Source organism: Aureococcus anophagefferens (genome assembly GCF_000186865.1).
Source record: "Aureococcus anophagefferens unplaced genomic scaffold AURANscaffold_4, whole genome shotgun sequence".
Lineage (NCBI taxonomy): Eukaryota > Pelagophyceae > Pelagomonadales > Pelagomonadaceae > Aureococcus > Aureococcus anophagefferens.
Window position 1 is genome coordinate 2,226,931 of NW_008705564.1, and position 26,201 is coordinate 2,253,131.

Below are 26,201 nucleotides of genomic sequence, written 5' to 3' on the forward strand. Positions count from 1 at the left end.
TCCTCGTGGCCGAGCAACGGCCGGCACCGCACCACCACCTTCACGCAGGTCTCCGTGCCGGCGGTCATGGTTTAGAAGTCGCGTGAGTGGCGTCGAGTCTCGCGTCTACAGGACGTGTGGGCGGCGTCGAGTCGACGCGTGGGCGGCGTTGGCGGCGTCGAGTCGACGCGTGGGCGGCGTCGAGTCTCGCGGGGTGGGTCTCACTCCTTCAGCGCACCGTCGACGCGCGGCGCGGCGTCCCGTCGGGCGCGTCGTTGCCAACAGCCGAACGAGGGTGCAACGAACTCGAGATGCCGTCGAATGTGTCGTCAAGACGGGCCTTAACGCCATTTGCGAAGCGCTACCCCTCCTTCGTGTCCTCGTCGCCCTTGGCCGGGGCCGCGCGCGCCGCCGCGGGCGCCGCGTCGCCGGCCTCGAGCGCGCAGGCCGCCGCGGCCGCGAGGAGGAAGCCCGAGAGGAGCCAGATGGCGCCGAACTCGTAGTCGTGGCGCGCCCTGTAGGTGCCCGAGTCGGCGCTCGGCAGCGTGAGGTCGTAGACGAGGAGGTAGAGGCCGAGCGCGACGACGGAGCCGAGCGTCGTGATCGCGAAGAGCGCGCCCTGCAGGTGGCCCTGGTTCGCGTGGGCCTCGTCGGGCGTGAGCAGCGCCGTGATGGACGGGTAGACGCCCCAGCCGAAGGACGCCAGCGGCACGATGGCCACGGCCGCCGTCGAATCCGGCACGAGGCCCTCGAGCACCGAGCCCGCGGCCGACGCCGCGAGCAGGAGCGCGATGGACTTGGCGTACTTCAGCCGCGACGGGAAGAGCACGCGCGTGCCCAGGAACGCGCCGACGGCCGGCGCGACCGTGACGATCATGAGGTAGCCCGTCGTGATGCCCACGTCCCAGTCGAACTTGCGCTCGCCCCAGAAGAGGCAGAGGTCGAAGATGCCCGTGAGCACCAAATAGATCATGAAGTACGCGGCCGTGAGCAGCGCGCTCCGCCGGTCGCGGAGCAGCATGGGCACGGCGCGCGCCTGGATCTTGACGCCCTCGCGCGCGCACCGCCACGCGTCCTCGAGCGTGTCGAGCGACGCGCCGTCGGACGTCTCCGGCTTCGTCTCGACGAGGTAGAAATACGCGTAGGCGATCGCCGGCCACACCGCGAGCCCGCAGCTCATCATCGCGAGCCAGTTCGGCAGCAGCGTCCAGACGACGTAGCCCAGCCCGTAGCCGAAGAGCGACCCCGCGCCGCCGACGCACCAGAGCATCGTCATCGCCGCGGCCAACTCCTGCCGCACGTCGTCGTCGAGCGACGCCGCGGACCGCGCGGGCATCACCAAGTACCGGAAGGCCCGCGCGACCCCCCAGTCGTCCGGCGACCCCGGCGGCGCGCCGTAGGTGACGCAATCGACGACGATCGCGTTGCACACGGCCCACGTGCAGTCGATCGAGCCCTGGAGCCCGCCGACGGCGACCCACCACCAGCCCACGGGGTACGCGTAGGTGACCATGCACGCCGAGCCGCCGACGGCGCCCATGAGGAGCAGCTGCCGCCGGCCCGCCCTGTCCGACATGGCGCCCCAGACGGGCGTCGTCAAAAACTGGCACAAGGCGTACGCGATCCACTCGCCCGTCGCGTAGTTCGCGGCGACGCCGCTGCTGTAGCCGCCGACGTCCTGCAGGTAGTACGTGTAACAAATGTTCCAGATGCCCCAGCCCGCGGACCCCCAGAACTGGTACATGTAGACGCTCGCGCGGGCGCCGCGCAGCGCCTCGCGCCGCGCCGCGCCGCCCTCGAGCGACGCCTGGTAGGACTCGGCGACGGACACGCTCCGGTCCAGCGCCGCCGGGGGCGGGGGCACGAGCTTCGACGTCTCGTCCATGGTGTTTTTTTTTAAGCGGCGCAATCACATCGTCATGTGCATCGTCGAAAGTGCTGCTCCTCCGCTGCACGTTGGACTATTGAAGGGGATGCGCGCCCGACTGCGTCCGTCCGTTGCCCGTGTTGAAGTGGGGGCAGCCCTTGGTCGATGGAGCTCCTCGGGCGCCTCGCCGTGCGCTTCTGGGCCACCTTCGCGCGCGCGCCGCCGCGAACGGCCCATTTCCGCGTTATCGGCGCCGGCCTGCCGCGGACGGGCACGTCGTCGCAGCAGGCGGCGCTCCAGCACCTGCTCGGCGTCGACGTCTGGCACTTCGAGTCCTGCGTCTTCAACAACGCCCAGCACGCGGGCTGGCAGGCGCTGAGCAGGGCGCGGAACGACACGCTTTTGCGGTCGCTCGTGGCCGGCTTCGGCGGCGCCTGCGACGGCCCGGCCGCGTTCCACTTCGAGGCGCTCATGGACGTCTTCCCCGACGCCAAGGTCGTCCTCTCGCTCCACCCCGGCGGCTCCGCGGGCTGGTACGCGTCGACGATGGCGAGCATCTACGACCTGCAAGTCAACGCGCTCTCCAAGCTCCGCATCGGCCGCGTGCCGCCGTTCCGGGGCATGCGGGAGACGGGCATGGCGACCTACGTCGACTGCGACGCGTCCGTCGCGCTGAACCAGCGGCGCTTCTGCCTCAGCCGGTCGGACTGGCTCGACGAGGCCGGGAGCCGCGCGGCCTACGACGCCTGGGCCGACCACGTGCGCGCCGTCGTGCCGCGCGACAGGCTGCTGGAGTTCACCGTCGCCGACGGGTGGGCGCCGCTCTGCGCCTTCTTGGGGGTTCCGGAACCGGAGGGCACGCCGTTCCCGAACATGAACGACCGGAAGAAGATGCGGGCCTTCGTGCTCTTTCTGTACGTCCTCAACTACGGCGGCGCCGCGATCGCGCTGGGCGGCGGCGGGCTCTACGCATTTTATCAACGCCGCCGCCGAGTCCGACGACGACTAAAAAGCAACTAGAGGTCCCCCCGCCGCGGCGATCGGGCGTCGAGCAGGGCCTCGATGCGGACGAGGTGCGCGTTGACCTGCGCCGCGAGCTCCGCGGGCGAAAACCGGGCGACCATGTCCGCGCGCGCCTTCGCGCCGAGCGCGCGCCGCTCCGCCGGGTCGGCCTTGGCGCGGCGCAGGATCGCCGCGAGGTGCGCCGCGTCGGGCTCGGCCCACCGGTGGCTCGCGAAGGGCCCGTCGCCGACGGCGACGAGGCCCGCGACGCGGATCGGGTAGCCGTTGGACTCGTCGAGGTAGGCCGTCGGCCCGGACCAGGCCGTCGCCGCGACGGCGGCGCCACAGGCCATGGCCTCGACGTGGGGCCGGCCCCAGCCCTCGCCGCGCGTCGGCAGCGCGACGACGTCCGCGCGCCGGTAGAGCCGCGGCAGGTCCGCCTCCGGGAGCTTCGAGAGGACGACGATCTCCGCGAGCGCCGCGAGGCCCGCGGGCTCGCCGAGCGTCTCGACGACGAACGTCTCGAGGGTCGCCTCGAAGTCGTCGCCGCCGTGGTAGGCGTTCGTGAGGAGCACGAGGACCGCGCCGTCGCCCCGCGCGAAGGCGTCGGCCCAGGCCCGGAGCAGCACGTCCCAGCCCTTGCGCTTCTCCCACTTGAAGACGCTCACGACGACGAACGCGTCGTCGGCGACGCCGGGCAGCGCGTAGCGGTCGTCGGACGGCGAGAACCGGAGCGTGTCCACGGGCTCGCCGACGACCTGGAGGTTCCGGACGCCCGCGGCCTCGAAGATCTCGCGGTGGAACTCCGTGGGCACCTACCACGTGCGACGGGGTCGGATGTCTTCGCATCTTCGGGCGACATTCGCGCGAAAAGACGCGCCCGTCGCTCGACGCCGGCGGGCGCCCAGACCTCGTCGACGGCGTTCAGCCGCTCCGGCCAGCCGTCGGGCAGCCGGTCCGTCTCGAACATGGTGCGCCCGATCGTGTAGGGCGCGCCGAGGCGCGACCGCCGCGGGCACGCGGAGCTCTGCCACGCGGGGCCGTCGAGGACGTGCCACGCGCCGGGCTCGCTGTGGCAGACGGCGACGCGCGGCGGCGGCCGCCGCGGCGCGGTGAGCGCGCGGAGCGACGCGAGCGTGCCGTCGTCGAGGCCGGCGACGTAGTCCTGGTCGAAGCCGTCGCCGTGGGGCTCGAGGCCGATGGGCACGCCGAGGGCCGCGAGGCCGAGCACGAAGGTCGTCGCCTCGGAGCAGTAGCCGCCGCCGGAGAAGAAGGGCGCGTGCCAGACGACGGAGACGTTCGCCGGCGCGATGGGCGGTGCTGCGGCCGCAGTCATCGCTGCGGCTGCGGCCGCGACGAGCGCGAGAAGGGAGCCCATGCCTGTGGCAATTACGCAGGTCGACGTTGTACTTCACGAGGTCGTTTTTGGACCTTCGGGCAGCGTCTTCCTCCATGGCGCCAGGCTCGATGGTCGGGGCGGCCCTCCTCGTCGGGGCCGCGGCGGCCGGCGCGCCGTCGAAGCAGCCGCACATCGCCTTCATGCTCGTCGACGACCTCGGATTCAACGACGTGCGACCGCCCCCGCGACTCCCCCCGGCGACGACGCCGCCCCGCCGCAGGCCTGGGCCGTGAACACGTCGGACGTCGCCGGCGCCTGGCCGCACGTCGGCGCGCTGGCCAACGAGAGCGTGCGCATCGCCACGTACTACACGACCATGCTCTGCACGCCGACGCGCGGCGCGTTCATGACGGGGAGGCTCCCGCAGCGTCTCGGGCTCCACCACGGCGTCATCGGCGGCTTCCAGGACTACGGCCTGCCGGCCAACGAGACGACCATCGCCGACAAGCTCAAGGGCGCCGGCTACGCGACGGCCCACGTCGGCAAGTGGCACCTCGGCAACTTCGACGACGCGTCGGAGCCGACGCGGCGCGGCTTCGACGCCTCCTACGGCTACCAGAACGGCGAGGAGGACCACTTCACGCGCATTTTGCAGGGTCTGGGCGACTTCCAGGCGTCGAGCCTCGCCGACGGGGCGTCCTACTACACCGTCGACGACCTCCTGAAGATCAACGGGACGCACAACTCGTTCCTCTTCGTCGATCGCGCCGTGGCCGTCGTCGGCGCGCACGACGCCTCGATCCCCCTCTTCCTCTACCTCGCGCTCCAGGACACGCACGCGCCCATCCAGGCGCCGGCGGGCTACGCCGACGACGCGGCCTGCGCGTCCATCGGGTCGTCGCGCCACTACCCGGACGGCGCGCGCCGCGAGTTCTGCGGCATGGTCCGGGCCCGCGCGCACATCAAATATTCAACTCGACTTCAATGTGAGCGTATGCGAATGTTTTGACACGAGCACATCCGCCGTGCTTCGAGAACTCGATGAGAGCGATCGATCCGTCCAAAAATCAGCCGAATCGACTTCGATGTGACCGAGCTCGAGCATGTCAAAGTTTGGTCGGGACGTCCCGAACCGGCGGTTGATTTCCACACAGGTCCGGGCCGCGGACGAGTCCATCGCCAACGTCACCGCGGCCATCGACGCCAACTTCGGCAAGCGGAACAGCGTCATCGTCATCGCGGGCGACAACGGCGGCATCGTCAAGGGCGGCGGCAACAACTGGCCCCTCCGGGGCCAGAAGGGCCAGCCCTGGGAGGGCGGCGTCCGGAACCACGCGCTCATCCGCGCGCCGGGGCGCCTGGCGCCGGGCCTCTACGACAAGGGCATGGTCCACGTCGTCGACCTCCACGCGACGCTCGTGGCCCTCGCGGGCGGCGCGAGCGCCTACGAGATCGACGGCCTCGACGTCTGGGCCGCGCTCCGCGACGGGTCGCCGTCGCCGCGGTCCGAGGTGCTGCTCATGTACGACCCCTGCGCCCAGCACGGGCCCCTGGCCGTCAACTGCTCCGCGCCGGCCTACAGCTACCGCGACGGCGACTACAAGCTCGTCCACCCGTCGATCATCAACGACACGTGGATCATGCCGCCGCCGTCCGTCGGCGCGGCCTACGCCGACGACGGCGCGCCGTCCTGCGTCCACCCGGAGCCCCACGGCGCCGTGTCCCTCGACGCCGCCTGCGTGAGCCTCGTGGACAACGCGACGTACCTCTACGACCTGAGCGTCGACCCGGAGGAGCGCGTCGACCTCGCCGCGGAGAAGCCCGACGTCGTCTTCGCGATCCAGGCCAAGGTCCTCGACTTCGTCGCGCGCCACGAGATGTACCCCTGCAACGTGCCCGGCGGGCCCTGCTTCGACGTGGACCAGGCGGGCAACGCGTCCTGCACGGCCCTCGGCTACTTCCGCCCCTGGATCCGCAACTAGGGCCGCGCGCGCCGCGCCTCTTGTGTTATCCGCGATTACGTTCCCGGGGCTTCTAGGAGGAGATGTCCTCGCGGCCGCGCGCGCCGCGCCTCTTGTGTTATCCGCGCTTACGTTCCCCGCCCCCCCTAGGAGGAGATGTCCTCGAGGGCCTCCCACTCCTCGCGGCCGAAGCGGTGCTCGCCGTAGCGCTCGATCTTGGCCTTGAGGTCGCCGAAGGAGCCCTTCATGAGGCCGAGCGTCGACGGCGCGTCGAGCGGGTGGGGCTTGGCGCCGAAGAGGACGCTGTCCTCGACGATGGCCTCCTCGCGCTGGCGGATGCGGCGGTCGAGCCAGATGAGGCTGCTCGCGTGGCGCCGCGCCTCGGCGGCCTCCTGGCGGTGCGTGAGCGCCGCGGCGCCCTCGTAGCGGTTCAGCAGCTCGGAGTCCACGGCCAGGGGCTTGCCGAGCTCGTCGGCGATGACCTCGCGGCGCCAGTGCTGCTGGGACGCCTTCGGGTTCGTCGCGAAGCGGCGGACGAAGTCGCGCTCGTTCGCGTCCGACTTTCCTCGGATCGCGTCGCGGATCTTGGCCTCGTTGACGCGGCGGCGCCACTGGAGGTGCGCGAGCTGGACCGCGCGGCGGCTCCGGCGCGGCCGCGGGCCCGGCGGCGGCGGCGCCTCGGCCAGGCCCGACGCGGGCGCGGGCGCGCCGTCGGCACCGTCGTGCTCCGCGCCCCAGAGCGGCAGGCCCCGCTGCGACGCGCGCTGCGCGGACCGGAGCCGCGCCATGGCGCCCTTGCGCTCCTTGACCTCCTTGACCTCGAGGAGGTGGCTCCGCCACGCGGCTTTTTGTTCTAAACCTCGCTTCTCGCGCGCGTAGTTCGTCAAATTGTGCATGGACGGCCCGTGGGCCCGCATGAAGGTGAGGAACTCCTCCACGGTCACGTCGCCGGACCGGTCCGCGTCGATGGCCTTCCAGAGGCCCCGGAGCTGGTTCTCGCTGATCTCCGCGGCCGCGATGCGGAGGCCCGGGTCCCGCGACCGCAGGACGGCCTCGAGCTCCTCGTAGCCGACGCGGCCCGACTCGTCGACGTCGACCTGGTTGAAGATCTTGAACCAGTTGCCGGAGATGACCGCGTACTCGCGCACGGCCGCCTCGTTGATCCGGGACACCATGCGTTTTAGTTCAGCGGCGCCGGCCTCCGACTTCGTGTAGTCGACCCAGCCCTCGAGCAGCAGCAGGTACGTCGCGTGCTGGAACTCGCCGATGCTCACCTCGCCCGACTCGTCGTGGTCGATGTAGTGCCACAGGGCCTCCAGCTGCCGCGGCGTCGCGCCGATGTCGCCGAGCGTCTTCGTCGCCTCGAGGAACTCCTCGAAGTGCAGCCGCCCGGACCCGTCGGCGTCCATGTGCTCGAAGAGCCGCGCCCAGTTCTTGCGCATGCAGCTCGCCACGTTCCACTCCTTGCAGAGCCGCGGGAAGGCGCCGTGCATCTTCACGACGACGCTCCGAAGCACGGTCGCGGGGATGAGCAGCTTGTGCTCGCTGTGGAGCGAGTGCCGCTTCCCCTCGGACACCATGGCGGCGACACTTCCACTTCCGCGGGGGCGCGCGGCGAAATCGGCGGGGGCGCGCGGGCCGAGGCGGCGCTCTCCCTCTGGAGGTGCGCCTGGGCAGCGTCCGGAGAGCGCCGGCGCTGAGAGCAATACGGATACGCGGGCCAACATGCCGGAAGCACTGGCTCAGATCACTCGCGCGCGCGCGCTGGTTCGCGCGCTCAGGTTCTCGTCTGCGCACGCGGCCGTTCTCGTCTGCACGCGCGCGACCGCACTAGCTCTCATCTACGCGCGCGCGGCCGAATTTGGTTCTCATCGGCGCGCCTGCGGCCGCATTTGAACACACATGGCGCGCACCATCGACCGCGGCGGCGGCGGGCGCGGGCGCGGCGGCCAGGGCGGCGGGCGCGGGCGCGGGCGCGGCGGGCGCGGCGGCGGCGGCGGCGCGCGCTACGGCGGCAAGGGCAAGGGCAAGGGGTCGGCGAACGCGCTGTGCCTGCGGACGCCCTGCGCCGTCGCCGCGAACGACGCGCTGCGGGACCGGTTCAAGAGCTACTGGGAGTACGTGTCGCGGAGCCAGACGTCGCAGGAGGGCGGGACCTACTACAAGGCGTGCCGGGGCGTCCACGCGCACGGGTCCGCCGTCGGCGAGTCCAAGGAGGAGGCCAAGGCCGTCAAGGGCGTCGGCGACAAGATCGCGGGCAAGGCCGTCGCGTTCCTGCGCTGGGCGCGCTACGCGCGCGAGGGCTGCGCCATCGTGTCCCTCGGCCGCTTCGAGAAGCGCGCGGAGGAGCAGCGGTGGTGGCGCGTCGAGTGCCTCGAGCGGCCCTGCGGCCGCGTCATGGCGCGGCGGTCCTGGGGTTTACTGGGAGAGCCGGGCTTCGACGAGTGCTTCGAGGACTTCATGCACCGCGGCGACCTCGAGAAGAAGACCTGGATCGCGGCCAAGAAGCGCGAGGGCTACGCGGCCGTCGGCGACGGCGGCGACGGCGGCGCGGACGGCGGCGGCGCGGCCGCGGTCCACCACGAGGCGCGCGCCGAGGCGACGGCGCGCGCCGAGGGCGCCGCCGTCGCCCGCGGCGAGGGCGTGCGCGGCCGCGCGTACCGGCCCAAGCTCCTCGACGGCAACGGCGACGTCTCGGGCGTCGCCGCGATGCTCGTCGCGCTCCACCGCGAGCAGCGGACCGCGGGCTTCGCCGGCGTCGACAAGGAGGCCCTCGCGGCCCTCGCCCAGCCCCTCACGGTCGTCGCCATGGCGCCGCGCGCGGGCGAGCTGTACGGCGCGATCTCGTCGCTCCGGGGCACGCTCCTGAAGAACGACGTCGTCGAGACCTACCCGCTCCAGAACAAGAAGTACCGCCTCACGACGACGCCCGGCCGGGGCCTCGTCGCCGGCGTCAAGCTCGCCGCGGACCTCGACGCCGCCTACCGCGCGCACGCCGGCGAGGCGCCCGCGCCGCCGCCGCCGCCGCCGCCGCCGCCGCGGCCCGCGGCGGCGGACGCGCCCATCGTCGTCCTCGACAGCGACGACGACGACGCCGCGCCGCCGCCGCGCGCCGCGGCGCCGCGCGCCGCGGAGGCGGCCGCGGCGCCGCCGGCGAAGCGGCGGCGGCGGAGCTGCCTCGGCCGCGTCCGCGAGTCCGTCGCGGGGTCGCTCGCCTTACCGTTCCTCGACGTCTTCGAGCTGCGGCTCGTCGTCGACTCGCGGGAGAAGCGGCAGACGGGCAAACGCGAGGCCGAGGCCATCGTGGGCAAGCTTTGTTTAGGCGAGGCGCCCGTCGCGAGCGCCGTGCGCAAGGAGGCCGTCGCCGTCGGCGACTACCTGTGGATCGCCGTGCCGAAAGCGCGGGCCGGCGACGCGCGCGCCTGGCGCGACGCCGGCGTCGTCGTCGGCCCCGTCGTCGAGCGCAAGTGCGTCTCCGACTTCCGGACGACGGTCAAGGGCGGCACGCACCACGCGAAGCAGACGCTCGCGATGAAGCGCTGCGGCCTGCCGGGCATCTACGTCGTCGAGGGCTGCCTCGAGAGCGTCGAGGCGACCGCGGACCGCGCGCGGCTCCACGGCGAGATGGCGCGGCTCGAGCTCGAGGACGGCTTCGTCGTCCACCGCGCCGACTCCTTCGACGGCACCGCGCGCTACCTCCAGACGCTCGACGCCGTCCTCACCGCGGACCTCGGGCGCCGGTCCGCGCGGGACGTCCTCGACGGGCCCGACGTCGCGGCCTACGCGGACGTCTGCCGGGGCGTCGACGTCGACGAGAAGCGCTGGCCGCTCGCGTCCAAGTTCGGCGCGTTCCTCCTCCACGTGCCCTCCGTGAAGCCCGAGTACGTCGCGCCGCTGTTGGAGGCCTACGCGACGCCCGCGGCGCTCAAGGCCGCGCTCGACGCCCACGCGCTCGAGGAGCCCCTCCTGGCCAAGGTCCTCGCGCCGGGCAAGACGCGGCGCGCGGACGCCGCGCGCGTCGCCAAGTTCTTCACGGACCCGGAGTACGCGCGGCCCCCGAACCCGATGGCGAGCCCCGTCTAAGGAGACGTCGCGTCCTGTCTGGCTATTTTCGGCATCGTTTAGGCATCGTTGAACTCAATTTGCAGGCTCTTTGGCCCCCGCGGCCCGAGCTGCTGGCACCACCGGGTCCCAGGAGCTGGTCGAGGCGGCCGCTGTCATGGCGGATGGCGCCCTCGACGAGTCGAACGAGGGCTTCAAGATGCTGCGGGCCATGGGCTGGAAGGAGGGCGCGGGCCTCGGCAAGGGCGAGAAGGGCCGCGTGCTGCCGCTGTCGGCGACGTTGCCCGAGGAGAGCGGGCGCCTCGGCCTCGGCCGGGCGACGCAGGAGGAGGACATGACGACGAACGCGGCGAAGCAGCGGCGCAAGCTCGACTCGGAGCTCGAGGACACGGCGGACCGGAAGCGCCGGCGCGAGGAGAAGGCCGCGGGCGAGCGCGAGCTCGCCGCGACGCTCGAGGCGCAGCACGCGAACTTCTACTGCGCGTGCTGCGACAAGCAGTACAAGACCGTCGCCGAGTTCTCGAACCACCTCTCGTCCTACGACCACGGCCACCGCAAGCGCTTCGCGGAGATGCGCGAGGCCGAGCGGAGCCGCGCCGGCGGCGCCGACGCGGTCGCGGCGAAGCGGCGCAAGGAGGACGCGCGCCAGGCCCGCGAGCTCCAGCGCCAGATCGACGCCGCCGCGGCCCGCGCGCCGCCGCCGGCCGCCGCGCCGCCGGCGGCCGCCGCCGCGCCGCCGGCGTCGACCGCGCCCGCGACCGCGTGAGACGCGCCGCGCGCGAAATTCGGCTTCGGGCTCGCCAAGAAGCCGACCGGGAAGATCAAGTTCGGGTTCGGTAAGAGATAGGGGGCTAGGGGCGCCGGTCGTGGGCCGCGGGCCGCCGCCGCTTCGGCGGCGCGAGGAAGAAGTGGCGGTACATGAGGAAGACGGCGACGCAGTAGCACAACCCCGCGACCCAGTACGCCGCGCGGATGATGCGCTTCTCCGCCGCGATCTCCGCCTCGAGCTCGTCCGGCGTGAGGTTCGGCGAACGCATGGCGGCGTCGCGGCGTCGCGGTCGCGGTCGCCGCGCGAGGAGGCAAGCGGGCCGTCGTCGCCGACGACCAGCGCGTTGCAACGAGCACCGCGGGCGCTGCCTCGCCAAGGTCGCGGCGGCGAGCGTATGAGCGCTTGGATTTGCTCCAGGCGCGCGGTCGGAGCGCGCGTCGGTGGGCGCCGATGGGCAGCCCAGATGAGCAGCCCGCAGTCGACGCAAACGATGTTGAGGTCATTCTTTACCCGAGGGGCAGCCGTCGACGCGATATGTGAGCGTCTGCGAAGTGGGAGGGAGAATCGGTCAGACCGTCCACTTACCTCGACTCCGATGGCGGACCGTCCTCCTACGTCTGAGGCGCGCCGTCCCTCGCGCCCGTCGCTCATGACCGCGTGTAACATCGCTCTCGAGTTTCTGCCTGCCGCTGGCGTCATTGGCGTGAAGTCTGTTTCGAAGGAGATGAGAAGCGCGGCGCGTCTCGTCCTCACTAGAGGTCGCTACCGGCCCGTGACTCGCTGCCTGGAGCTGGTGAGCCGCTTGGGAGCTCCAATGAGTGACAGTGATTTCCGCGAAGCGCGTCGCTCACTCGCCGAGGGGGACGTGGCGAACGTCCGCGCGGGCTGGCTGCTCGAGCCGTCGCTCGTCCTTGAAGCGGTCTTGCAGGCGGACGCACGAAGGGAGATGTGGGGGGGGAGGCTCACAGAATGGGCCCTACGGATCTTCGAACCCTCGAGCGACGGCCTCGAACGGATCGTCGCAGCGGTGGAGCATGTCAACCCGCAGCAGCACGATTTATTCAAACGATTATTTTATACGTCTGATTTTGATTCCTGGATGACCTTTGTTGGGAGAATCGTCGATCCCGACGGACGTCCCGACATTCCGGACGGCTACGTTGAGAGCGCTGAGGCCCGACTTTCCCAGGCGCTAGGACACTGGAGCGATCCGAATCATGCGTTCGAAGCAGCATTTGCTTATTTTGAACCTTTAGTTAATGACAACGTGAAAGACTACTACGATCTTGTGGAATTCGCAAGAACGACAACTTTGGGTTGGGAAGATCAGGCCAAGCGCGAAGTGTTCGTTGACAGGTTTCAGGAAAAACTGGAGGAGGATGATGAAAACTGGAGGTAGGCGCGTAGGCGGGGTGCGTCGCCTTATGCGCTAGAGAGGAGGATGAGCTCTACTAGTCTAATACACACTTTAATACACCCTTACATCGTCCCCTCAGGCCTGGGGGTTCAACACGAGTGCAACGTAAAGGAAAACGTACCTAATTCGTCGGCTTAAAAGGAGAAGGCCCCGAGCTGCCAGGGGTTGCCGGCGTGGCCCTTGCCCGGCGGCCCGGCGACGTAGGGCGACACGTCGAGGACGTCCCGGCCGTGGCGCCGCGCGTCGGCGGCCTTCTTCTTGGCGACGACGAGGCGCAGCTTCGCCGCGTGGACCTCGTCGGCGGCGCGGGCCGCGGGCGCCTCGGGCCGGCGGAGGACGGAGGCGTCGACGGCGTAGAGGGGCCGCGCGGTCACGGCCGCGCCCGCGTAGAGGTCGGGGTCGCGCGGCGCGGGCGCCTCGCGCGCGGGCGCGGGCGCCTCGGCGGCGGGCGCCGGCGCCGGCGGCACCTCGACGAAGGCCGCGGCGGCGCCGACGGGCGCGACGAAGGCGCCGGCGGCCGCGTCGAAGGCCGCGCCGCCGTCGCCCGCGAGGCCGTCGGCGTCGCGCGCGGGCGCCTCCGCGGGCGGCGGCCGCCGCCGCGCGGGCTTGGGCCGCGGGGGCCGCGCGGCCGCCGGCGCGGCCGCCGGCGGCGGCCGGGGCTTGGGCCCGCCCGCGCCGACCCAGCGCGCGGGCGCCTTGCGCGGCGCGGACTTCGGCCTTTTCGCGGCGCGCTTCCCCGGGCGCCGCTTGCCGCCGGGCGGCGCCGAGTCCGGCCGCCGCTTGGGCCGCGCGGCCGCGGCGACGTGGAAGGCCTCGTAGGCGCAGTCGACGGCCTCCGCGGCGCCGTCGTCGCCCGGCGGCGGCGCGCCGGCGGCGGCGGCCCGGAGCCCCTCGCGGACGTCGTCGCGGAAGCGGCGCGTCGCCCCGCGGGCCGGCGCCGCCGACGCCGGCCGCGCCGGCGTCTCCGCCGACGACGACGACGACGACTCGCCGTCGGACTCGGACGCCGCGCCCGCGCCCGCGTCGCTCCGCCGGGGCGCGCGGCCGGCCTCCGCGCGCGTGTAGACGGTCTGGATGCGGCGCGTGATGCGGCTCCGCACGCTCTCCTTGCGCGGCGCGCCCGCCGGGGGCCGCGCGGCGCCGCGGTACTCGACGCGCGACTCTTGCGTTGCCGGCGCGGCGGGGCCGCCGCGGGGCGCGCGCGCGGGCTTGGGCCCGAGGGACAGGCGCGGCCGGTAGGTCGTGCGGTTGTTGCCCGTGCGCTGCATCATGTCGAGGAAGCGCGCGTTGCCCATCATGCGCTTCGCGTGGAACGTTCCCCTCAGCAGCCGCCGCTGGCCGCCCGGCGGCGGCGCCGCGGCGCCCTTCACCGGCGACGCCGGCGACGCCGGCGACGCGTCGCCGGTGCCCGGCGACGCGCGGCCGCGCCGCGCCCACTCCTTGCGGTCCCAGAGCAGCGTCTCGACGTAGCCGAGCAGCTCGCTGTCGTACGTCGCCCGGAGCTGCGACGACGTCACGCGGAGCGCGTAGAGCCCCGCGGCGCCCACGAAATCGAACAAGGCGCCGACGGCGAAGCGCAGGCCGTCCTGGCCGCCCCGGTTCACGAGGCCCGTCACGGGGTAGACGCCGTGGGCCGAGGGCAGCTTCCGCTGCGAGGGCCGCGTCGCGTCCCAGTGCTCGTGGAGCGCGCACTTGGCGCGGCGCATGTCGTCGACGTCGAGGCGCGCGGCGTCGCGCACGGCGCGCCGCGCCTCGAGGCGCTTCGCGCGGTTCGCGGCGCGCTGCCGCGCGCGCGCCTCGTCCTTGCGGCGCCGCTCGTCCTGTTTTGCCGCGACGCGCGCGAGGCACGCGTCGCGCGCGGCGCTCACGAAGGCCGGCGCCTCGTCGCGCGGCGCCGCGACGACGGCGTCGACGCTCGCGGCGTCGGGCGCGTCCGCGGGGGCTTTGTAGGGCAGGTACGCCTCCTTCGGCGGCCCGACCCGCAAAATCTTCACGAGCCGCGCCTCGCCGACGGCGGCGAGCACCTTGGTCTGCGCGCGCCGGTTCACGATGAGCTCGCCGTCGACGTAGGACACGAGCTTCAAAAGCTTGAAGCGCTTCGTCCAGACCCTTCGGTCCGCGCGGTAGTGCGCCGCCGCGGACCGGAGCTCCCGGGCCGCGTCGCGCGACCGCGCCTTGGCGTCGTCGGGCCCCGGCGCCTCGGCGCCGGCGATCGCCAAGGTGCGCCGCGCGGCGCGGTCGCGGTGCCGCGTGTCGCGCTGCGCGTCGCGGAGCTTCCGCTCCGCGGCGACGTGGCGGTGGAGCCGCGCGTGGCCCCGGAAGTCGTTGAAGAAGGCGCGCGAGTTGGACACCATGCGCTTCACGGTCACCGTGTCGTGCTCCGTGAGCGCGAGCGTGTGGGACCCGCCAAAGGCTAAAGAGCGGCACCGCGCGTACGACAAAATCGGCACCAAGTTCGGCAGCGGCATGACGTTCGACGACGTGTGGTGCTCCTTGGCGTGGCCGAGCTGGCCCGCCGTCGCCTCGCCCCAGACGTAGGTGTGGCCGCTCTCCGTCCAGGCCGCGGAGAACGACGCGCCGGCCGCGATGCCGATGACGCCCTTGTCTAAAAGCGCGTCGAGGCGCGCGGGCGCGGCGCGGTGCTCGAGCTCCGCCGTGCCGAGCTGGCCCGACGATCCCTTTCCGAAGCTGAAGACCTCGTGGGACGAGCTCAGCAGCACCGTGTGGTTGCCGCCGCACGCCACCCTAAGGCACCGGAGCCGCGCGGCCCCGAGCCGCGACCGCCGCGGCAGGAGCACGGGCCCGAAGGTGAACGCCCGCGCGTCGGCCCGCGCCCGGTTCGGGGTCCCGTCGACGGGGTCCGCGGCGACGCGCCGCAGGTCGCGGCCGAGCTGGCCGCTGTCGCCGAGGCCGCACGTCAGCAGGCGGCCGTCGCCGTCGACGAACGCCGAGTGGAACGTGCCGCAGGCGAGCTGGCGCACGGGCACGCCCCGCGACCCGGGCACGAGCACGGGCTCGTAGAGGGGCACGAGGTCCGACATGTCGTGGGCCTCGGTACGCGTCGCGCCGTCGGTCCGGAACGTCGTCGGCACGCCGAGCGCGCCGTTGATGCGGTGGCCCCAGGCGTAGAGGCCGAAGCTCCGCGAGTCGTCGTGGTCCACGCCGCCGCAGAGCGTGTGCTCCGTGCCGCAGGCGACGTGCAGGACCAGGACGCCGTCGAGCACGCCGCCCAAGACGCGCGTCGGCCGCTCCGCGCGCGGCACGTCCCTGCCCAGCCCGAGCTTGCCGTTGCTGTTCTCGCCCCAGACGAAGCAGGCGCCGTTCGTCGAGATGGCCGCGCTGTGGCGCCAGCCGCAGGCGACGGCGACGACGACGACGCGCTCCGTGAAGAGCCGGTCGTGGTGCTTCGCGATGGACTGGTAGAGGGGCCCCTCGTCGACGTCCTCGTCGCGCGGGAACTCGACGAGCGTCGGCAGCTTGCGCGGGACGAGGTCGCCGACGCCGAGCTGGCCCTCGTCGTTCGCGCCGCACGCGTAGACGTTGCCGTCGTAGCACGCCAAGACGCTGTGCGACCCGCCCGCGGCCATGTCGAGGACCTTGTGGCCGTCGCCCTGGCGCGTCGCGTGCTTCTCGTCGTGGCGGTGGCCGAGGCGCACGGCGACGTAGCGCCGGAAGGCCGGGCCGTCCGGGGGCACGTCGCTGTCGGACGAGATGTACGCCGCGTTCGTCGAATCCGGGTCGAGCTCCTGGAAGGCCCTGCGCATGGCCCGCGCCTGCTTGCGGCTCAGCGTGAGGCCGCCGGCGGCGTCCTTCGACGGCGACGTCGGCGACGCGCCGCCGTCCGCGGCGATGCCCTCGGCGTGCGCGCGGTGGTGCGCGTGGCGGGTGTAGTCGCGGACGCCCGCCTTCGCGCGGTCCTGCTCGTCGAGGCCGTCGAGCGCCGCGCGGTGGGCGTCGAGGAAGGCGCGGGACAGCTCGTGGGGGAGCTCGATCTGGTTGTAGTCGTCGAGCTTCGGGTAGATGCGGTTCAGCGAGCCGAGCTGCCCGTCGTCGTCGTTGCCGAACGTGAGCACGTTCGGGCTCGCGGTCTTGTAGCAGTGCACGGGCAGGGGCGGCACGCGCGCGTTGTGGAAGGTCGCGTCGTCGCTGACGACGTAGTGCCAGATGCGGACGACGTGCGTCGCCACGCGGAGCTCGTCCCACGACGGCCGCGCCTGGGCAGCAAAAGGGTGCGAAATTCCCAACTTCAAAGGCTCCTATCTCGGCCGTTTTCCACTCGTTTCGGCTGATTTTTGGACGAACGATCATCTCTCGGAGCGCTCTCGAAGCGTGGATGCTGTTTCCGGAACGCGCGCGCGCGGAACACTCACGTTGAAGCGACGTTGAATCACCCTTTTGTGGCTCTGGGCCGCGCGGACACGTAGACGTGCTTGGGCTCGGCCCAGCCGTCGCCCGCGAAGGCCACGGACGGCGGCTCGATGAGGATGGAGTCGGACCGCGACGCCATGTTCACGCGCACGGGGTGCGACGGTCTCCGCAGCAGGCGGATCGCGTACCACTCGCCGACGCCGGGCGTGACGATGTGCATCTCGTTCGCGAGCGGCGGCTCCTCGGAGAAGCAGAAGCGGTGGGGCAGCAGCTCGACGCCGCTGGCCGTGGTCAACGCCCGCTGGTGCTCCGCGACGTGCTCGCCCCGCAGGAGCTTCGCGTCCGACGCGACGTCGCGGAGCTGCAGCAGCGCGGCCTCGAGCTTGTCGTCGGCCGCGCCGGCCGCGGGCGACGACGGGGCCTCGCGGGGGCTCTTGGCGCCGCCGACGGCGAGGTGCTCCGAGCCCTGGAGCCGCACGGAGAGGCGCTGCGCCTTGCCCCGCTGGTCGCCGTGCGTCTCCGCCAGCGCGTACTGGTCCTCGGCGAAGTCCATCATCTCCTTCTTGAGGTGGAACTCGCGCACGGCCTGGGCCGTCGACGCGCGGCCCACGCGGTCCGCGCCGCGGAGCAGCTTGCCGACGACGCTCGGCGTGCTCGGCGCCTTCGGGCCCGGGCTCGACGCCGTGGGCCGCGGCGCCGCGGCGGCGCCGTCGTCGGCCTTGGGCTCGGCCTTGGGCGTCGTGATCGTCACCTTGGGATTCGCCTCGGCCCGCGCGAGGTTCGTCTTCGTCATGCGCATGCCGATCTTCGCCATGGCCTCGGCGTAGCCCATGGTTGCCGCTACGGGCTGCCCCGCAGGACGCACACACACAGCACGCAGTCCGCGCTCGTGTAGTAACGACGACACCTTTGGTTTGTGACGGTTAAGAAGCACCCATGTTGAGTCGCAGTTGCTGCCGACACACTGACATCAGTCCGCAAGCAGGGGATTTGAGAACATGGGCTTCTGTTTGCGAGTTGCCGCGCTCAGCGCGGGCGTCGCGGCCTTCACGACCGCTCCGCCGACGCCACGGGCCCCCGCGACGGCCCTGCGCTCCTCGTGGCTCGAAGAGCAGCAGTCCGTCGCCTCGGTCGACGGCAAGAACGTGCATTTCACCGCGGCGGAGGTCGCGGCGCGCGCGGCGCTCGACGCGATCCGCGCCGACGGCCGCCTCGCGAACAACAAGGCGGCCCAACAGGCTGCGTGGGAGGCCGCGTGGATCGCGGCCACGGTCGAGCTCGAGCTCCTCAACAACAAGAAGCACTTCGCTGCCCGGGCGGCCGAGAACGTCAAGCGCTCCGTGCCGCCGCTCGGCGGCCGCGTGGGCGCCTTCACGCAGGATACGCCCAAGGCCGTGGGCGGCTCGTCCGCGCCGGCCTGGCTCGCGGGCGACGTCGCCGGCTCCGGCGAGCGGTCGGCCGCCGAGCGGGCGCTCGCGAACATGGAGCAGGAGCGCCTCGTCGCGGCCGCCCCCGCCACGGCCGCCGCCTCCGGCAACATGGACCACTTCGCCTCCACGGCGGGCGCGTTCAAGGGCAAGGACCGCGACTTCAAGGCCGCGGGCGCCTCGTCCGGCCCCGACTGGCTCTCCGGCTCGGCGGCGGCGTCTTCCGCCGCCCCCGCCACGGCCGCCCCCGTCGCGGCCGGCCCTGTCGCGCCCGCCCCTGTCGCGGCCGCCCCTGTCGCGGCCGCCACGGCCGCCCCCGCCCCGGCAGCCGCCGGTGGCAACATGGACCACTTCGCGTCCACCGCGGGCGCGTTCAAGGGCAAGGATCGCGACTTCAAGGCCACGGGCGCCGCGTCCGGCCCCGACTGGCTCTCCGGCTCGGCGGCCGCCGTAGCCGCGGGGGCGGCCGTGGTCTCCCCCGCCCCGACAGCCGCCGGTGGCAACATGGACCACTTCGCGTCCACCGCGGGCGCGTTCAAGGGCAAGGACCGCGACTTCAAATGGGACGCCGCGTGGGCCATGGGCGCCTCGTCGGGCCCTGACTGGCTCTCCGGCTCCGAGGTCGCCACGGCGCCCCCCGCCAAGGCCGCGGTCGGTGGCTCGATGAGCCACTTCGCGTCCACCGCGGGCGTGTTCGAGGGCAAGGACCGCGACTTCAAATGGGACGCCGCGTGGGCCATGGGCGCCTCGTCCGGCCCCGACTGGCTCTCCGGCTCCGAAGTCGCCACGGCGCCCCCCGCGAAGGCCGCGGTCGGTGGCTCGGCGAGCCACTTGGGGTCGTCATGGGCCATGGGCGCCTCGTCCGACTTCTCTGACTCCGTCGCGGCCATGGCCGCCCCCGCGGCCACGGCCGCCCCCGCCAAGGCCGCCCCCGCGGCCACGGCCGCCCCCGCCAAAGCCGCGGCCGGTGACTCGATGAGCCACTTCGCGTCCACCGCTGGCGCGTTCGAGGGCAAGGACCGCGACTTCAAGGCCACGGGCGCCTCGTCCGGCCCCGACTGGCTCTCCGGCTCCGCCGCCGCCACGGCGTCCCCCGCGGCTACGGCGGCCCCCGCGGCCACGGCGCCCCCCGCGGCCACGGTCTCCGCCGAGGCCGCGGTCTGTGGCTCGACGAGCGACCTCGCGTCCACCGCGGTTGATCGCGCCCGCGACTTCACCGCGGCAATGGGCGCCGCGTGGGCCATGGGCGCCTACTCCGACGCCTCGCCCGGCGCGAGCGCCCAGGAGCCGTCGTCGAGCTGGGCGGCGCGGCTCCGCACGGGCCGCGCGGCGCGCGCGGACCGCCGGCGCCGCTTCTCTCACTCCGCCGTCCCCGCCGAGGCCGTGACAGACGGGTCGATGAGCCACTTCGCGTCGACCGCGGTCGACCGCGCCCGCGACTACACCGCGATGGGCGCCGCGTGGGCCATGGGCGCCGCGTCCGGCCCCGACTGGCTCTCCGGCTCCGAAGTCGCCGCGGCCCGCCCCGCGGCCGCGGCGGGCCCCGCCAAGGCTGCGGCCGTCGGCTCGACGGGCCGCCTGGGGTCGTCGTGGGCCATGGGCGCCTCGTCCGGCTTCGCTCACTCCGTCGCCGCCCCCGCCAAGGCCGCCGCCGGTTTCACTGGGACCATGGGCGCCGCGTGGGCCATGGGCGCCGCGTCCGGCCCCGACTGGCTCTCCGGCTCCGCCGCCGCCGCCGCCGCCCCCGCGGCCGCGACCGCCTCCGCCAAGGAGCGGAGGGCATCGCTCCAAGCGGACCGCCAGCGCGTCGTGGACAGCAAGTGGGCGGCGACGAAGTCGGCCGAGCGCGGCGCGCACGTCGCCGGCGTCGGCTTGTAGATGTGCCCGACGCGCGAGTGGTTCGCGCGTCCGGTCTGGGCGGGCCTCGTCGACGACGCGCGGGCGGCGTAAAGAGTCGAAGGTCCTTGCGTCCGACAAGGAAAACGTGGGGTACTCCTCCTGGACCTCCTCGGGCGCGCATGGGTTCAACAGGTTAACATGACGCCATGATGCCGACGAGATGCCGACCGGCATGTGCAATTGAAAAGACCTCCAGAGTCGGCCTCCGAGTCTCGCGCGTCGCTGCGGCCGTGCGCCCGCCGAGCCTCTCGACGCGTTCCAGCGCTGCTCTGAATCATGCGCCGCCGCCTCCTCGTAGCGCTCTCCGCTGTCCTGGCCCGCGCGTCCGCGCAAGACGCGCGCCGCGAACAAGATGCGCCAAGCGTCGCCTCGGACAAGAAGCACCACGCATCGACCTACGACGAGACGGCGGCGCGCCGCGCGTTGGCGCTGGCCCAGGCGAGCTACTGCGTCGCGCCGGGCGACACCGCCTGGGCGTGCCCGACGTGCGTCGACCGCGTCGACGTCCACGCGATCTTCGACGGCGGCGGCGGGCGCGCCGTCGTCGGCTACGACGACCAGGAGAAAACGCTCTTCGTCGCGTTCCGCGGCTCCGAGAACGTGCCGAACTGGATCAACAACCTGAAGTTCGTCAAGATCCACCCGTGGGAGAGCCTGCCGGACGTCGGCGTCGACAGCGGATTCTTCGACTGGTATCTACGCCCTGCGGCCGGGGCTCCTGGGGAACCTCACGAGCGCCGCGGCGCGGTTCAAGAGTTCTCGCGTGCGCCTCATGGGCCACTCCGCGGGATCGGCGCCCGCGGTCTTCCTCGCGTTCGAACTCGCGCGCGGCCTCTTCGGCACAACGTGTCGCTGGCCGTCGCCGACGTGACGACCTTTGGCTCGCCGCGCCTCGGCGATGGCCACTTCGTCGAGAGCTACGCGGACGCGGGACTGTCGGAGACGCGCGTGACGCACTACCGCGACTGCGTGCCCCATCTGCCGCTCGACGACATGTTCTGGCTCGGCTACGCGCACCTGCCCACGGAGGTCTACTACGACGAGGACAGCACCGTGGCCACGGTCTGCGACGGCTCGGGCGAGGATGCGTCCTGCTCGGACAACTGCACGTTGTGCACGTCCGTCGCGGACCACCTCTACTACCTCAACGTGTCCCTCGGCTACTTCGCCTGTTAAAATGTCTGTGTGTTAGTACAAGTTAAAATGTCTGTGTGTTACAAGGAGCACGCCTAATACGGGTCCTCGGGGAGCGTGAAGACCGCGCCCTCGAGGTGGGGGCCGACCTTGAGCTGGCAGCAGAGGCGGCTCGTGTCCTCGAGGCCCCACGCGAGGTCCAGCATGTCGACCTCCTCCTCGTCGGGCTCGTCGAGGGAGTCGAAGAGGCCCTGCTCCAAAATGACGTGGCACGTCGAGCACGCGAGCTCGCCGCCGCACCTGCGGGGCGCGGGTCGCCTCGGCGTCCGCCGCGGCGGGTCCGCCGCGCGCGCGCGCGGAAGGACGCGGGAGGACGCGCGCGGCCTCGATCTCGATGTCGGCCGCGAGCGCGGCCTCCAGCACGGTCTCGCCCTCCGTGCCGGTCACGGCGAAGGACTCGCCTTCGAAGTCGACGAAGGTCAGGTTGACCGTCGAGAAGCGCCGCGGCGCGTGCGGCGCGGCGCGCGCGGCGGCGCCGGCCGTTCGCGCGGACGCGAGGGCGCGCCGGGCCAGGCACCGCGCGGCAAGCATGGGCACGTCGAAGGCGCCGGTGGTCGTGTTCCCACGCCCACCCTGGAGTGGCAGAAATCTCGAGCTCGAGCGAGGAGTCGAGCACCTCGGCCTCTGCCGTCGCCGGCGCCCGTTGCCGCCCACTCCTCGACGCCCGCGCGTCGTCCCTCCGGTCGGCCGCGGTCCTAGAACCAGTCGTCGCAGCCGTGCTCGTTTTCTCCGGCGCGTCGCGCACACCCGTCGACGCCCCGCACCCCCGCAAGCCGAGAGGAGCGATGGCGGCCTACGGCACCTACGACGGCTGGGAGTACCCGCCGCCGAACATGTACAGCGCGAACCACATGGACCGCGAGGGCTACCTGCGCGTCCAGGGCGTGCTCCTCAAGAAGGGCGGGTCGCGGCGCGGGTCGTCGTCCGACGCGGCCGGCGGAGTGAAGTCGCCGCCGCGCGGGTCCGGCGTCGGCTCGTTCCTCTTCGGCCGGCGCAACTGGAGCGAGCGCCACTTCTCCCTGGACATCGACGCGGGCACCTGGACCTACTGCTCCGACGCGGCCATGACCAAGGTCGCGGGCGTCGTGACGTTGATCCCCGGGCGGACCAAGGTCAACGTGCCCGACGAGGTCCGGCTCCGGGGCCGCCACGCGCCGGCGAACACGGACGAGGCGCTGAATTATTTCGAAGTCCACCCGACGCTCGACGGCGACGGCGCGGAGCGCGAGCTGCCCTTCGCGGTCCGCGCGCCGTCGGCCCGCGAGTTCGAGGAGTGGATCCGAGCGTTGCAGTACGCGTTAGCCAAGGCGCGCGTCCGCGCGGCGGCGCCGAGCACGAGCGCCGTCGACGAGGCCGCGGCGGCGATGAACGCGGCCTTCGCGTCCCTCGATACGTCGTCGCCGCGGCCGACGTCGTCGACGCCCGCTTCGTCGCCGCGGTCGCGGGCCTCCACCGAGGAGCGGGACGCGGGCGGCTTCGGCCAGACGGACTACCTCGAGATGGAGTACTACTACCAGGACCTGGAGGGCGAGCAGCGCGGGCCCGTGGGCTTCGACGGCCTGCGCGCGGCGATGACAAACGGGACCATCGACGACGTGTCCTACGTCTACACGAACCGGAGCGACGAGTGGATCGAGCTGAGCGCTCTGCCGACGCTCCTCCGCCTCCTCCAGCCCCTCTCCGAGCCCCTCTCGCCGCCGCCGCCGCCCAAGGCCGAGCCGCGGCCCCGCGAGCCCAAGGCGCGGACGACGGCGCCCGCGGCCGCGGCCAAGCCCGCGCCCGCGGCGTTCCGGCTCTAATTCCTCGGCGACATTGCACTTCACGATGAGTTCAGCGGCGACTTCATCATCAGCGACTTCGCGGCGGCCCTGCGGTGGCAGCGCGGCGCAGTCACACACCTTCACTCGAGAGCTTCGCATGCGCTCTTGCACCATCGTGGCGCTGCTATTCAGCCGCACCGCAGCGTTTCAAACCGTCCGCCAGCGCGCCAGGATGAGCGCTCTCGCGGCGACGGCCAAGCCGACGACGATCGTCTGGCTCCGCGACGAGCTGCGCGTCCACGACAACGCGCTGCTGGCGGAGGCGGCGGCGCGCGGCGGCCCCGTGCTGCCCGTCTACGTGCTCGACGACCGCGTCTTCGACGCGGCCGCGACGAGCGAGAGCGGCGGCAGCCGCAAGTGCGGCGCGAAGCGCGCGCGGTTCACGCTCGAGGCGCTCGACGACCTCCGCGCGACGCTCGGCGCGCGGGGCAGCGGCCTCGTCGTCGAGCGGGGCCGCCCGGCGGACGTGCTCGCGGGCCTCTGCGCCGCCGTCGGCGGCGACGCGACCGTGCTCTGCTCCGACGCGGCCTGCTCCGAGGAGCGGAAGGACGAGGCGGCCGTCGCAAAGGTCGCGCCCCTGGCCAAGGTCTGGGAGGGCACGCTCTACCACCCGGAGGACCTGCGCGGCGTCGCCTTCCACGACCTCTTCACGGCCTGGCGCACGAAGGTCGAGAAGGCGGGCACGCGCGTCCGCGGCGACGTCTTCCCGAAAGCCGCGACGCTGCCGGCGCCGCCGGCCGGCGTCGACGCGAAGCTCGCGGCGCCGCTCCCCACGCTCGACGCCCTCGGCTACGACGCGGCCGACGCGGCCTGCGACGGCCGCGGCGACTTCTTCGCGCCCGCGGGCGGCGAGACCGCGGCGCTCGCGCGCCTGCGCAAGTACGTCTTCGAGGAAGATCGCCTCAAGGACTACTTCAACACGCGCGACGGCATGATCGGCCAGGGCTACTCGACGAAGCTCGCGCCCTGGCTCAGCCGCGGCTGCGTGTCGCCCCGCGCCGTCGCGCGGGCCTGCGCGGACTACGAGCGCACGCGCGGCATCAAGAACAAGTCCACGTACTGGGTCGTGTGGAAATCGACCGCTGGTTTGAAATTCTCTAGCTCGGTCAATTCGAAGTCGATTCGGCTGATTTTTGGACGAATCGATTGCTCTCATCGAGTTCTCGAAGCACGGCCGAAGAGTCCGGCAAAATTCGTTCAATGACGCGCACATTGAAGTCGGGTTGAAGATTTGATTTCGACGCAGGTACTGGGTCGTCTTCGAGCTCACGTGGCGCGACTACTTCGTCTTCTACGCACAAAAATACGGCTCCAAGCTCTTCCGGCCCTACGGCGTCAAGGACATCCGCGAGCGCACGTGGCGCGCGGACCCGGAGGCGCTCCGGCGCTGGAAGGCGGGCGAGACGGGCGCGCCCCTCGTCGACGCGAACATGCGCGAGCTCGCGGCCACGGGCTTCATGTCGAACCGGGGCCGCCAGAACGTGGCGTCCTACCTCGTCCTCGACCTCGGCCTCGACTGGCGCCTGGGGGCCGAGCACTTCGAGGAGCACCTCGTGGACTACACGCCGGAGGCGAACTGGGGCAACTGGCACGCCGCCGCGGGCCTCTCGGGCGGCCGCGTGAACCGCTTCAACATCCTCAAGCAGTCCAAGGACTACGACCCCAAAGGCGACTACGTCAAGCTCTGGATCCCCGAGCTCGCCAAGGTGCCCGCGCCCCAGTGCTTCACGCCGTCGTCGCTGTCCAAGGCGGACCGCGAGGCCGCGGGCGCGGGCGACTACCCGGCGCCGCTGCCGACGCAGGGCTTCAAGTTCCCCGACGGCGCGCGCCCGGGCAAGAAGTCCCACCAGCAGGACCGCAAGGGCAAGGGCGGCGAGCGGGCCCAGATCCAGCGCAAGCGCAAGCAGAAGAGCCGCGTCCAGGCCTCGGCCTGGGCCGAGTAGGGGCTTCGCGAGGCTCTTTAAATGACCGTCGACACTCCTCGTTACCCGGCGCAGAAGGTCCCGACGTAGGGGAAGCGGCCGTGGATCGGCGCGGCGAGGACGTCGTCCTTGAAGGACCGCGCGCAGAGCGACCGCGCGTAGGCGTCGGCGGCGCAGTCCCGCCGCGGCGCGCACTGCGCGTCGAGGAAGGCGACGCGCGGCGGGCCCGTGGCGTCGTCGGCGACGTAGCGGTCGTGCCTACCAAGCACGACGGTGACGATTTCTCATTGCTTTCCCACCCCAAATCTCTCGAAACTCGTCGCGGCCACGGGACGCCGGGTCGTGCCCCGTCGAGCCCAGTTGAAATCGACGTAGGGAACTGTGAAAAATAAAGGTCCGTGAAACGGAGCCATTTTCGCAGGAGAACCAAACCTATGCGTCGGAAGCACGAAACGACCGTCGAAGCGGCAGTTTTCGACGAAAATCGGGATTTCTGCCATGCGTCGGAAGCACGAAACGACCGTCCGAACACGATTCGTTCGCAACGGTCCGGCTGGAAACAGCTGCCCAAGGTTTGGGAGCCCGGGCCGAGGCCCGGGACGACGCCGAGCTCGCGCTCGTAGAGGCGGACCAAGGCGTCGAGCGCGCGCTTCGCCGCCGCCGCGTCGGCCGCCGCGACGCCGTCGAAGAGGTCGCGCGCGGGCGACGCCTCGTCGCCGCGCGGCGCGGGCCCCGGCACCGTGCCGTCCGCGGCGACCGCCGCCTCCTCCCGGGCCCAGTCCCCGAGGAACGCGTCGTACGCGCGGCACGACAGCGCCAGGAAATCCAGGGCGCACTCGGCGACGGCGTCCGGAAGCCCCCCGTCGACCAGCGCCGCGAGCTGCGACGCCCAATGGTAGAATCGGAAGAGGTGGCGCTCCGCGCGGTCCTGCGCCGCCAGGGGCCGCACGATCGTGAACTGCAGCTCCGGCGCGCAGCCCGCCGAGGACGCAACGCCGCGCGGGCCGACGGCGACGCTCTCCCGGGCGTGCGGCACGTCGCAGGGGAAGCCGTCGTCGACGTCGCCGCGCCCGCAGAACGCGACGACGTCGAGGCAGTGGCGGACGCCCTCGGCCGCCACCAGCGACCGCGGGACGTCGCGGACCCAGAGCAGGTCCGGCCGGTGGCGCACGACG

The 26,201-nt window shown here is 72.4% G+C and overlaps 8 protein-coding genes across 8 annotated transcripts; 4 read left to right on the top strand and 4 right to left on the bottom strand.

The window, feature by feature from the left end:
* Nucleotides 1-340: 340 nt before the first annotated feature.
* Nucleotides 341-1,864, bottom strand: AURANDRAFT_62294 (hypothetical protein; the record flags this gene model as incomplete). The annotated part of the gene is made up of 1 exon (XM_009036284.1): nucleotides 341-1,864. The coding sequence occupies one exon, from the start codon at nucleotides 1,862-1,864 to the stop codon at nucleotides 341-343; it is 1,524 nt and encodes a 507-aa protein (XP_009034532.1).
* Nucleotides 1,865-2,089: 225 nt separating this feature from the next.
* On the top strand, nucleotides 2,090-2,743 carry AURANDRAFT_5443 (hypothetical protein; the record flags this gene model as incomplete). The annotated part of the gene is made up of 1 exon (XM_009035899.1): nucleotides 2,090-2,743. A coding segment is annotated over one exon (654 nt), but the record flags the coding sequence as incomplete, so codon positions are not given.
* Nucleotides 2,744-2,862: 119 nt separating this feature from the next.
* Nucleotides 2,863-4,184, bottom strand: AURANDRAFT_21759 (hypothetical protein; the record flags this gene model as incomplete). Its single annotated transcript, XM_009036283.1, has 2 exons — nucleotides 2,863-3,651; nucleotides 3,741-4,184. 2 exons carry the CDS (start codon nucleotides 4,182-4,184, stop codon nucleotides 2,863-2,865), a joined length of 1,233 nt encoding a protein of 410 aa, XP_009034531.1.
* Nucleotides 4,185-4,315: 131 nt separating this feature from the next.
* On the top strand, nucleotides 4,316-6,169 carry ARS (hypothetical protein; the record flags this gene model as incomplete). The annotated part of the gene is made up of 3 exons (XM_009036138.1): nucleotides 4,316-4,417; nucleotides 4,468-5,130; nucleotides 5,342-6,169. The coding sequence occupies 3 exons, from the start codon at nucleotides 4,316-4,318 to the stop codon at nucleotides 6,167-6,169; spliced, it is 1,593 nt and encodes a 530-aa protein (XP_009034386.1).
* A 6,361-nt stretch (nucleotides 6,170-12,530) lies between these two features.
* Nucleotides 12,531-17,596, bottom strand: AURANDRAFT_62296 (hypothetical protein; the record flags this gene model as incomplete). The annotated part of the gene is made up of 3 exons (XM_009036282.1): nucleotides 12,531-14,216; nucleotides 14,265-16,610; nucleotides 16,817-17,596. 3 exons carry the CDS (start codon nucleotides 17,594-17,596, stop codon nucleotides 12,531-12,533), a joined length of 4,812 nt encoding a protein of 1,603 aa, XP_009034530.1.
* A 3,361-nt stretch (nucleotides 17,597-20,957) lies between these two features.
* AURANDRAFT_22062 (hypothetical protein) lies at nucleotides 20,958-21,266 on the top strand (the record flags this gene model as incomplete). The annotated part of the gene is made up of 1 exon (XM_009036139.1): nucleotides 20,958-21,266. A coding segment is annotated over one exon (309 nt), but the record flags the coding sequence as incomplete, so codon positions are not given.
* A 53-nt stretch (nucleotides 21,267-21,319) lies between these two features.
* On the bottom strand, nucleotides 21,320-21,523 carry AURANDRAFT_22094 (hypothetical protein; the record flags this gene model as incomplete). Its single annotated transcript, XM_009036281.1, has 1 exon — nucleotides 21,320-21,523. A coding segment is annotated over one exon (204 nt), but the record flags the coding sequence as incomplete, so codon positions are not given.
* A 1,753-nt stretch (nucleotides 21,524-23,276) lies between these two features.
* Nucleotides 23,277-25,047, top strand: CRY1 (hypothetical protein; the record flags this gene model as incomplete). Its single annotated transcript, XM_009036140.1, has 2 exons — nucleotides 23,277-24,160; nucleotides 24,351-25,047. The coding sequence occupies 2 exons, from the start codon at nucleotides 23,277-23,279 to the stop codon at nucleotides 25,045-25,047; spliced, it is 1,581 nt and encodes a 526-aa protein (XP_009034388.1).
* Between the last annotated feature and the right edge of the window lie 1,154 nt (nucleotides 25,048-26,201).